At 34.1% G+C, this 12,165-nt stretch overlaps 1 protein-coding gene across 1 annotated transcript; it reads left to right on the forward strand.

Annotated features, from left to right (window-relative positions):
- The first annotated feature begins 1,754 nt into the window (after nucleotides 1-1,754).
- On the forward strand, nucleotides 1,755-8,830 carry LOC21400386 (golgin candidate 2). Its single transcript, XM_024166386.1, has 10 exons — nucleotides 1,755-1,959; nucleotides 2,190-3,335; nucleotides 4,627-4,737; nucleotides 5,092-5,151; nucleotides 6,189-6,246; nucleotides 6,559-6,611; nucleotides 6,764-6,856; nucleotides 7,491-7,616; nucleotides 8,095-8,142; nucleotides 8,231-8,830. The coding sequence occupies exons 1-10, from the start codon at nucleotides 1,906-1,908 to the stop codon at nucleotides 8,591-8,593; spliced, it is 2,112 nt and encodes a 703-aa protein (XP_024022154.1). The 5' UTR covers nucleotides 1,755-1,905; the 3' UTR covers nucleotides 8,594-8,830.
- Nucleotides 8,831-12,165: the final 3,335 nt, after the last annotated feature.

Here is a 12,165-nt window from a genome sequence, read left to right on the forward strand (position 1 = left end):
TCGATATCGGAGTTTGACTTCAAATTCGACAAACAATTTTCTTCTTCTCTATTTTTCTTATGTTGAAATTTATTGTTAGGATGTTTTCGTAAGTCCCATGCTTCATTCTCCCTTCCCAATTGACATTAAAAAAAAAAAGTGAGACCCAAATGAATGAAAGATAACTATAGCAGCAAATAATGCTAGATAACATGATCAGCTAAAAAAGGAAAAGGAAAAACTATAGCAAGCTGAGCAGTTAATTTGACTATATACTATTTTTAAGTGGTGGTTGTTGGTTTTTACCATTTTATTTCATCTCTTTTGATTCACATTACTTTTATGTGGTATAAAGTGTACAATTACCTTTCATTTATATATAAATTCCCAACTTTTAGGTAATCACGAACTAACTCCAGTTAATTAGTGATTAGCCATATTTGATTGTCTAAGATAAAAATTGTCTTTTATTCATTAAAAGTAGTATGTTTCAAATTTTTACATAAAAGTATTATCACAAAAATAGTATTTTCCTAATGGAAAACTTTTTTTCTCAATAGGGATTTATCTTCGTAGACACGAAGAGGTGGGTCCCATATAATAAGATCCGCCCCACATAGTGGGACTCACGTAGACACCACATAGTGGGACCCACGTAGATCCCATAAATGGGGTCCACTTTTGTGTTTGATGGGAATAAATTCCATCGGGATAAATACGGCTGCTCTTTCCTAATTGCTCTCAACGTGAGATCTATAATGACTTTTTTATATGGATGCCCCCTCAACTTTTCAAATTTAACAATTTAGTTCTTATTTTTTTCTTGACAATTGATCCCTTCAACTAAAAAATCTTTATAATTAAGGTCCAACTAAAATAACATATATTTTTTTTAATGATTATGATCACGTGGCGCGTATGTGAGTGTCTGTGGAGGGCAATAATGGTAAATTTTCACCATTGGAGTGTCCGTTGAGGCAATAAATAACTCTTAAAAATCAAGAGTTGTTTATAAAAGCTGATTGTGTGTGAACGCCTTAAATAATTCTAAAATTAATATAACTAAATAAATAGGATGTGAAATAAGACGTTTGGAAGGGGGATTCGGGCCATGATTCGAATCATGGTTCGTGGCTCGCTACAGTATTTTTTCTCACAAAAAACACACGTAAAACGAAAATGATTCTGAATCATGGTTCTGAATCCATAAACCAAACGTCACAAATGTTCACATGCACATTATATGATCAAAATTTTCAAAAAAAATAGATATTGTTTTCTATTAGACTTTAATCGCAAAGATTTAAAAGTTAAAGCAAATTACATAAGAAAAAAGAATAAAAATCAAATTGTAAAAATTAAAAAGTCGAGGGGATGTTCGAAGAGAAAAAAAAAAAAAAAAAAAAAAAAAAAAATTGGTTTCCCCAAAAAAAAAAAAAAAAAAAAAAAAAAAAACTTGGTTGCTCCAATACTCCTCAATGAAAACTTCTCCAACTTTGTGGGACCCGTATAACACCATCATCCAGCAACTTACTTTAAAAAAAAAAATACTAATAATAAATAACACCATCAACTTCGCGTCACTCGAGATCAACGCCACGAACGGAAACCACGTGGTCCTGTGAGAAAAGTTTCTTACCGGTTCGTCATATTAGCATCTCCTTCTTCCCTTCCCTTACGTTCCATCTCGCAAAGAGGACCTTTCTTCTGTTCTCCACAAATTCTCCCCACCAAAACGCTGCGTTCCACTAAAATACGCCTTCTGTAACCAAACTCCTCATGTCCTCATCGTTGAAAACGCGGCGTTCTGCTAAAATGCGCCTTCTCTGATCCGTATTTTCTCATTTCACCCGTTTTCAGTTTGTTTGGGAAAAATACGGAGAAACGAGCTTAGAAGAAACGAAGAAGAAGTAGTAGAAGGTTCTGATGGCGAATTGGATCTCTTCCAAACTCAAAGCCGCAGAAAGCATTCTTCAGCAGGCAATTCTCTCTCTTCCTTTTCCTAATTTGTTTCACTTTTGCACTTTTCTTCTCGTGTTTGGTTCCTGAGAAAACGCTAGAAAATTTACTGAAGCTACTAATTTTTTTTTCTTTTGGGAGAAATGCTTAATTGAGTTTGTTATGTCGAATTCCAAGGGATCCGCAATGAGATCTTTTAAATAAAATTTCGTATAATTTTTTATAGTAATAATTTGTAATGCGCGGCTCAGATCGACCAGCAAGCGGCGGAGTCACTTAGGAAGGGCGAGAAGTCTCCGGTCGAGGGCTTAAATTTGGATAGCCCGACGAAAACAGGAGGCACTGTGTCTCTGAAGGACCAATTGAAGAAGAAAACGCAAGAAAACAATGATTATCACGGGAAATTGCGTATTGATCCAAGTCTTAGCGTTCTTAGTACTAGTAATAAAAAGAATGAGAGTTATAATCTGCCCAAAGAGGTTGTTGGTACTCCGAAATCATCGCCAAAACCCAGAACAACTCTTACTGATAGTGATTGGACTCAGCTCCTTAGTAGCCCGACTCAGCCTGCAATTTCTGCTGCCACCCCAGGTCGCAGTAGTGGGGCGGCTGGGATTCGCGGTTTGAGAAAAGATGGGAGGAGACAGAGCGGTGTGACATCTGTTTCTTCGGCATCAGAGGTTGAGAGGAATCAGAAGATTAACGGTGTTTCGAAGTCGGTAGGGAAGATGGGGAATGTGGAAAGAAACAAGGTGAATGGAAAAGCCAATAATGGGGATGAGTCTGGATTTTCAGATTCTGCCAGTAGATCTTCTAGTGTTAAGCTACAGAGTGATGGCAAGTACTCGAAAGGGCGAGAATTGGGTAATGAGGAGGTAGGAGTAAGCCCCTTTGTGAAAACTAAGGATAAGGGAAACGAAGATGAAGGTAGAACTTTTGGTTCTGAAAATCTTGCTTTGAAGGCTTCTTTGCAGTCCATAAATGATAACTCCACCCCAGAAATGGTGTCGGCCTCGAGGAAAGTGGATGTTGCCTCTGATACGAAGATGCAAATGGCCAATGGTGGTGATCGTTTAGGAAGTACAATAACGGGGAAGCGTGAGTTTAGCAATGTAACTTCCAGAAGTTCTACCTCTGATGATTTAAAGAGAGGTTCTTCTTCAATGAGCTATGGGAGCTCTGATTCTGATTCGGATTCTGGTTCAAGTTTCGAGTCTGAAGTTGAACGGGAGAGGGAGGAAAGGAGACAGAGAAGAGAACAGATCCTGGCTGAAAAAGCTGCAGCTAAAGCTTTGGAGGCCATCAAGGAGCGGGAGAATGTGGTTGCTAGATTGGAAGGAGAGAAGCAAAGCTTAGAGAAAATACTTGAAGAAGAAACCAAACAACAAGCGCAAGAGGTAAAGTTACCATGTGCTAATGTTTTATTATTTTTGAGGGATATGTACCATTTTATACTTTGTGATTTGGGTTTATTCAATAACTATACATTTTATTTTTGATCTTATCAAATATGTACCTTTATATTATATTTAATACGCAAATTTATACATTTCTATGGTCAACCCTTAATTTTAACCTTAAAAATACCTAAAATACCGTTGAATAAAAAATGGTAAATAAAAAAAACTAAAAAAAATTGAACTTACAATTTTGACCTCAAGAATATTCAAAATACCTTGAAATGGGTTTTTTTTCCGTGTTTTTTTTTTTTTCATTTTTATTGTTAGTAATATTGGAAAGTTTTAGTTTTCTTTTTTCTCTTTTCCTTAAGGATAGTTTGGTCATTTTAAAGGTCAAAATCAATTGTTGTCCGGAATAAGGTATAGATTTGTATATTAAATCTAATTTGAATGTATACATTTGATGAGATTAAAAACTGAAGATATAGTTTTTGAATAAACCCAAAATACAGTGTATAAAAATATAAATATACCTATTTTTAATTATCTGTGGCCTTTATTTTGTTGGTGAGCTTGATTTGGATAATCTTATATCAATAGGGTAGGAGAAATCATGTATATTGTGTTTGTTGTTTTTTTTTTTTAATATAATAACTCCTTTTATTGATTAGTGAATCAAATACAAAGGAAAGAGTATAAGGTATTCTCAAACGTGCAGGGAATTAAATGCTTAAATCAAAATTTATCCTAATCTCAGGGCAGTATAATTTTAGTGGCACCATTGGTTAAATCATATGATGATAGCAATAAGGTGGAAGGGTCTATATTTGAGACGAGGAATGTATAAAAGTTGAATGACATTGTAGTTTTTAACTTTTGGGAATCGACAAATTCCACCTAGGATTTATTTTCTACAAAGTCCAATGCCTTTTCATATCATGTGAGATATGCTTATTGCTGTTGTAACATTCTTCTTCTATTCTTCTTTTTAATCATCATCCGAACACTTTGAACCAGTCATAGAAGTTTCGATAGTCCTCACAGATTGGAATCTTACTGCCTCATTTTGATCGTGAAAGTCGGTTTTTCTGTAAAAAACAAAGTAGAATGGGTGCATATCTTATACTGGATTCAACATGGAATCTACATGCAAAAGCTTTTTATTTTTCACAGATTTGTATTTGCCAAGGTTTTAGTCATTATCGCTTGGTGCTTTGTTGAAATTTGTTCAAAACTACTTTAAACTCATGGATTAACTGTATATGTCAATGTATCTTCTATCCTTTAGGCTTCTAAGCTACAAATAACCATGATGGAGACAATGGAAGCTGTTGAGCTAGAGAAGCAGAAACATAATAACACAAGGATGGAAGTCCTAGCACGATTGGCTAAACTGGAGGTATTAGAACGTACTTTGTATGGATGCAATGAATAAAAATCATTCTCATTTTCTTTCTTTCCCTTTTTATTTTTTATTTTTTGACTAAATCTGCATTTGAATGCAATTTATTGATTATTTGCTATATTTGGAAATTGGAAGTCAATACTTCACTAATGTTTAGGCGTCAAAGATGTTTTAGTCAACTTTATTGTGTTGTTACTAAAGGTGAAAAGTGGTGACAGCGGATAGTTTACTAATTGTTAGGCATCAGATATTTGGTTAAGTTTGTTGTTACTTTACTAATCTTTAGGCATTGAAGATATTTTGCTTAACTTTGTTTGTAATTGTCACTAATGTGAAAACTGGTTGCAGACTGCCAATGCTGATCTTGCAAGATCTCTTGCCATTGTGCAGTGGAATCTTGAACTGGAGGTATGATTAGATGCTTAACCAGATAGTTCTTTAGCCAACTGTTCAATTTCCTGTTTGAAATTTTATTGGGGCAATTTCTTTCATGTCGTTCAATTTTTTTGATATGTAAAACTGTATCGTAGTATGTTGTTAAAAAATGTTGACGGTGTCAACCAGTTAGTTGGTAAAATCACTTGGCACAGACTCTAGCTTCCAGGGACTTTGGATAGGATCCTGCCTCCACCGGAGTTGGGGAGAATTTGTTGCAAGTAGAAAAGGGGTATTCTCTTATTGTATAATTTGGTTAAAATGTCAATATATATATATATATATATATATATATATATATATAGAGAGAGAGAGAGAGAGAGAGAGAGAGAGAGAGAGAGAGAGACATACATGCTTAACCTTCCAAATTTTTTTGCTTAATTTCTAATTTTGGTAGGTTTCGTAGTTATTAAAATCACATGAGTAGAAACTAGAGTGTTTGACTCAGTACACCCACGTTCTTCCCACCTCCTTTAGTTGTGATAAGAACCCCAAGTAACCAGCTTCTCTTCTATAGGCCCGCACCTCCTTTAGTTGTGATAAGAACCCCAAGTAACCAGCTTCTCTTCTATAGGCCCGCTAAAATGTTTTCTTGTTTAGTGCTTTATATACACTTTAGGCAAAGAAACTTAAGAATATTTTGTCTGTTGAATTCATCAAGCTTTGAGGCCTATTGAATTCTTGTAGAACATTTGTGTTATCTTTGCTTCAATTGCGCATTTGGAACTTTACACCAAGACCAGTGCAATGTTTCTCAAAAAAAAAAAAAAGGAAAAAAAAAAAAAGACCAGTGCAAATGGAAGTTTTATTTCTAGGTCACAAATAAATGAAAATAATAGTTATGGGTTCAGGATTATTTATTTCTTTCTCGATCCTCAATCCTCATTGTAAGCAATTGCTATTCAAGCAAATAAATAAGTAAAGAAATGCTAAACCTTCAAATTGTACCAATCTTATTACTTGTGCATTAATTCAAGTAATCACCCTTGTACTTGAAAATATTTCACTAGGTCAACCGAGTGGCAGAACTGCGACAACAAATTGAGATTAAAGAAGTGAACCGTGAAGGTATGCAGAATAAATAACAAATTGATGTAGTAGATCCCTGAGGAATGTTACTTAATTATTCATTTATTTTAAATTCTAATAGTGGAAAAGGTGTAGAAATGATGAATATCAGATGACAGTACGCTGGCGTTTTGTCCTTACCTGAAAAAGATAAAAGTGTTATTTTTATCAATGGATTTCCAATCGTCTGTGTTGTGTGTTGCCAAAGCATTTTTAATGGAAGGTTTATTGATATTAATTGTTTTCCTCGAATTTTGCTTAGTGGAAGTGGAACATGCATATGACTTGACATAATTCTATCATCCCTTGTAGAACTCCGGAGGAGAATTGCTAATATTCATCAGACTGGGACATCTTTGAAAAAAGTATGTTATATTATGCTTGTGAAAATTATGGTAGAAAGAGTGCTAATTTATATTGGAACTTTTTTTTTTCTTCACTCTTTCATAGTCAATCCTTTTTCCTAACTGGTTTCTTATGCTTTTGGTGAATACCTTCAAAATTGCAAACATTGCAGTTAACAGCTTTAAAAGGAGCAGAACTTGAAAGAGAGATACTAGAGGCAGAGTACTCTCTTCTAACTGATAAAATTGGAAAATTGAAAGACCAGGTAAGCTTTTTATATTGTAAATGTTATATTTTATTGCATATTAGTCTATAAGTACCTTATCTTGTTAAACCATGATTTGAAAATGTTACAGAAGTTATGGTGCTCTTTTTTTTTTTTGTGCTGAAAATTATGATGCTGCCTCGAATGCTTACTGTCTTGTCTGTCTTTGTCTAGGAACACTTTCCCTAGTTCTCTGTGTGAGTTTGTGTTTGTGCTGAAAATTATGATGCTGTACAAGTTCTGATCTGACATGGCTTAGTCCGTTATGCAATATGGAAGTATGTGGTCAGCAGGTCTCTGAGTAATATGGATTGAAAAGAACAACAGAAGTTTTGAAGATAAAAAGCACGATGTTTGCTTTCTCTAGAAAGAATCAAATATTTAGCTTCCTTATTGGCATCTAAGGATAAAGCTTTTAAAGATTTTCCGTCTTTGATTATTCTTCGTTAAAGGATTTGATAGGTCACTAAATTCTAATATTCTTTGCTTGTTTTATATTCAAGGATACCTTATCATTGGGTTTCTAATGTATTGATTTCTATCAATAAAAGCTCTCTCTCCATTAAAAAAAAAAAAGAAAAAAAAAAGAATGATTGATTTAAAACAGCATTTTTGAAGAATTGTTGTGTTTCAGGCTAAGAAGCTGGAAGAAAACATTGAAATGACTAGGAAAGGAATGGAGGAACCTACAGAAGTAGAGTTTGAGCTAAAGCGCAGGCTTGACCAAATGACTGACCATTTAATTCAGAAACAAGCCCAGGTTTGTGGCTTAAATAATATTTTCTTAGTCCAATTCATGCATGTGTATTAGGTTGTTTTAAGTGGTCGGAACCATATATATCTGTTTCACTGTTTTCTTTTATAATTGAAGAACAAAAATGACAAGAAACGATAACTAGTTGTTCGCAGATACACTAGATTAATCATTTGAAATGGCAATTTTTGTTGGCAACTCATAAATAACGCATGCGTATCTCTAATAAAGTCCCCAAGCTAATGTGCAAGTCTTTTGCACGCTTTTGTAGTGTTAGAAGCAGATTTTAGTCACAAAGTAGTTGCATGTTCGGACATGAGCTGATGCTCAAGTAATTTGAATATACTACGTACTTTATAGATTGGAAGTTGAGGAATATATGTATAACAGTTTCTCTCTTCAAGTCTCAACCCTGCTATGCAACCATCACAAATTTTGTGTAATCGCTATTTATAAAATATTTGTTCGTCACTTTGTCAACCAGGTTGAGGCTCTCTCCTCAGATAAGGCAACTATTCTGTTCAGAATTGAGGTAATATGATACACTCGTCTGTTAATGACGATTAAAAAGAAACATAACCTTCCAACGATTTGCGCTGACATATTAACGCATCTTGCAGGCAGTTTCGAAGATGCTCGATGAAAACAAATCAATGGCTGAATTCTCCGGCTCCTCATTCGGGGACTTGGAATCAGGAGCATGGGAGCTCTCTGATTCAAAGTTGAAGCCTCTAATTGAAGAGAAAATTCGCTCAAGCCGGAAGCACTTGCATTCATTGCTTCAACAATGCGATGCTATATTCTTGGCGGGGGCAGTGTTTCTGAGAAGGAATCCAACAGCAAAACTGTGGTCGTTGGTTTACCTTTTGTGCCTTCACTTTTGGGTTATCTATATTCTCATGTCACATTTTCAACCATCAAATGAGTCCATATCTGGTGCCGTTATTTCATTGGAAAACATCAATAATACTTCAGGTGTATAACTTGGGACTTTTGTTTCTTCTCCTCCTCTTCTCTCTCTCTCTTTTCTTTTTTTTCTTTTGTTTTTTTTTTTTTTTTTGCCATAATTTTTTTTCATTTGCCCCGGGTTTTGGGAGGTCTTCACTGCCTGGCGTGTAATTTGTGCAGTTTCTTTTCCATGCACAATGACGCAACGATTGCAGAGGGATGTACATGTACTTAATTGTGTATCAATGAAAATATATATACATAAGCTAGCATCATAGGTTTATTGTCGAGTAAGGCTAAGGCTACAAAATTCTATGAGATCAATAAAGCTAATTTACCATTTTGAATCCCCGATTATACATACTTCAAGTTTACGTACGTGATAAACCACCCCCCAAAAAAAAAATGTTGTGTTATTATCTTATGTCAGGTATGTATTACCTCGTACTTTAATGAAATTTCGACGGATATCATATCACATAACATGTTTGGTTAAAATTTAATGGAATAAAATACTGCCGTTTACCTTCCAAAACAAAGACTGAGATCACCACCCTGGTGGTGGCATGACGGTAAGAGGATGACCTATTAGGGTTTTTTCTCTCATCAATAGGAGATTTACGGTGTGTTTGGTAGGGTGGAAAAGAAAGAGGAAAGATGTATGTGTTTGGTAGGGTGGAAAAGAAAGAGGAAATAAAATACATGAAGGATTTTGCAGGGGAAAATGAAATTTTAGGTTGTTTGGTAGAGAAAAAATGAGGAATGAAGGAAAATGAAAATTTATGGGCCACTAATTTTTAATCTTTCTAACTTTGGGAAGAAATGAGGGAAAATATTTGATTAAAAAATGAGATGTAAAATAATAATTTTAACATTCACCATTCATCATATTTTTATTTATATTGGGATATTATTGTAAAATATTTTAAATTTGATATTTTCTTTTTATTTTTTTTTTCTTCTATCAAACAATATGAGAAAAAACTATTTTTCTCTCTTCACCTAAACATTTTATTTCTCTCTCCTTCTTTTCTATCCATCTACCAAACATAGCATAATTCTCCTTGTCTGCAGGGATGTTGTAATTATACCTCTAAGTTGGGCCCTCTGAATATGGATTGGGCTTATTGTGACCTGAGGGGTCCCTGATTGCGTGTAGGCAAAAGCATGGGTCAGGTTCACTGTTGTCCCCCACCAGTTATCTAAGTACAAAACACTGGTGTTTTGTTAATGAATTCAGAATTATGATTTAAAATTATTTTTGATTTATATGTATTTTTTATAAGAAAAAAATACTATAATAAATTATGAATTATGATTTAAATCATGATACACATTCTTAAAACAAACGCACTCAAGTGAGGACATCACCGGTATCTTTTTATCTCTTAGCAAAAAAAAAAAAAAAAAAAAATTAAGAGTAAGATCTAAGGAATAAAAATCTAGGAAAGAATAGGAAAAGTTAGCTCATAAATATGAACAGAAGCAAACTGTCGCCGGGGGCTGTAAATAGTTAATGAACATTTATATTAACATTATGATGGTTTGGTCCTTTTTTTTTTTTTATTTACCATGTTAGCCCGAAAATGACTTCCCAAGGGCGGTGGATTGGGTTTTATTATTAATACTATTATTATTATTTTTGGCATGCTTTTTGACAATTCAAGTGGTGGACGTAACTTCTGTGTCAAACTGCGGTAGGGACTATTAATAAGATGATGAATAATGTTAGCGACACAAATTTAAATTTTAACTCTGGTATATTAATTAATGTGACATGTTAGTTGTTATTTTTATATTGATTAGTATTTAAAATATTATCATGTTAATTAATAAAAGAGATTGCATATGTCAATAATAAGATGACAACTCACCTATTACGTTAATTAATACACAAAAGTTGAGATTTAAATTGGTATCCCTAACATTACTCATAAGATGGTTTTATAAAATGAGAGACTAGACCTCGTTCATTTCGCTGATTCGAGTTTAGAATTCGAGTTTTGTTACCGTAAAAAGCTCTCAGAAAACAGTCACATCTAATTTTTTTGCTACAGTAAAAAACTCTCACATAACATCACATCTTAACTCGAATTAAAAACTCGAATTAGAGAACTAAACGGGCCCTAACTATGAGACATCTGAATGTTAAAGACCAAAATGTCTACTGCATTGTCTCTCTCTGTGCTAGGATTCTGACTACGGATGTAGGAATCGGTGAGCAGAGGATGAGGTTGGTTCATTGAGGAGAGGAGATCCTTTGGTGGTGCTCGTGTTTGTTCTTTTCAGACTGTAGTGATATCTCCGCTTGTTGAATTTATTTATTTTGTTATGTCTTACATGCAAGACAGATTCTCCGTCGCTTTAGCATTATGTAGTTTATTTTTTAAAGGTTTTCCCGCAAGAGTTGTTTCCTTGTAGTGTTTGTAATGGCCTAAATGTTGTAGGTCCTTTTCTCTCGACTAAGCGTTTAGTTTCTAGATTTAAAATTATAATTTAAAATTATTTTTTATTTATGTGTATTTTTTATGAGAAAAAATACTGTAATAAATTACGAACTATGATTCAAATCATAACACGAATACACCAACTAAACAAACTTTATCGATTATTAAAGTTTGTTTAAAAGAGTCAGTTGAGTGCTCGATACTTAATTCGCCCATGTATTTCTCAGTGTGTAAACTATAAGCACGTTCTGTCATATTTTGCACATCACTAGAACATTCTAGTGGAATAAAAATCTAACCCAAATTCAATCATTTGTGCAACAATGTGTGTTTAATTCACGGGGATAAAGAAATTTTTGTTGCATACGTAGCTTGTTCACCCTTCAATTTTCCATTTCTTTCAATTCTCGTCTCTGCCCAAACAACCTGGGGGTCCCTTTTCATCTTATCATTACTGAAATACCTTGAAATGTATTGAAATCTGTAAATTAGGCTAGGCGTCATTTTTAAGTAGTTCTTCACCCATACCATTTTTATCTGTCAATTAAGCTCAAATATTACTACAGAAAGGATATATTCAAATACCAAGTCTCTGAAAGTCGTATCATTCTTATAATTTACCCCACATCTGCCATTATGAGCTGCTCAAGCGCCTTTAGAGATACGAATTACCATCAGCCAGAAGCATTAGCCTCTTTTGCAATCAAAGCGGAAGCACACGAACTAATACACTAATACTAATACACTGACCCATTTAATTCGATGATTCAAGTTTTTAATTCGAATTGAGATGTGACTTTATGTGAGCTTTTTGCTGTAGTAAAAAAATTAGATGTGATTATTTCTGAAAACTTTTTACTGTAATAAAAAAGTTAAATGTGATTATTTCTGAAAGTTTTTTATTGTAACAAAACTCGAATCGGTGAAATGAACGAAACCTAAACATAAATAAAAGAGAGCTTCACCAAACGTTGGGAAAAACAAGGCCAGTCAGAACAACCAGACTACCAGAGGCTGAATTAATGCCATCAACAACTCTCTTAGAGTCACTTTCAAGGTTGTTATGTGAACCTACATTTCTAAAGTTTGGACTGAACTGCAAAGCCTCTTAACATTTTACTTTCGGATCTTGATTGCAAACGCAAGGAAGACTACAAAAC

Source organism: Morus notabilis, unplaced genomic scaffold (assembly GCF_000414095.1).
Source record: "Morus notabilis unplaced genomic scaffold, ASM41409v2 Scaffold884, whole genome shotgun sequence".
Taxonomy (NCBI): domain Eukaryota; kingdom Viridiplantae; phylum Streptophyta; class Magnoliopsida; order Rosales; family Moraceae; genus Morus; species Morus notabilis.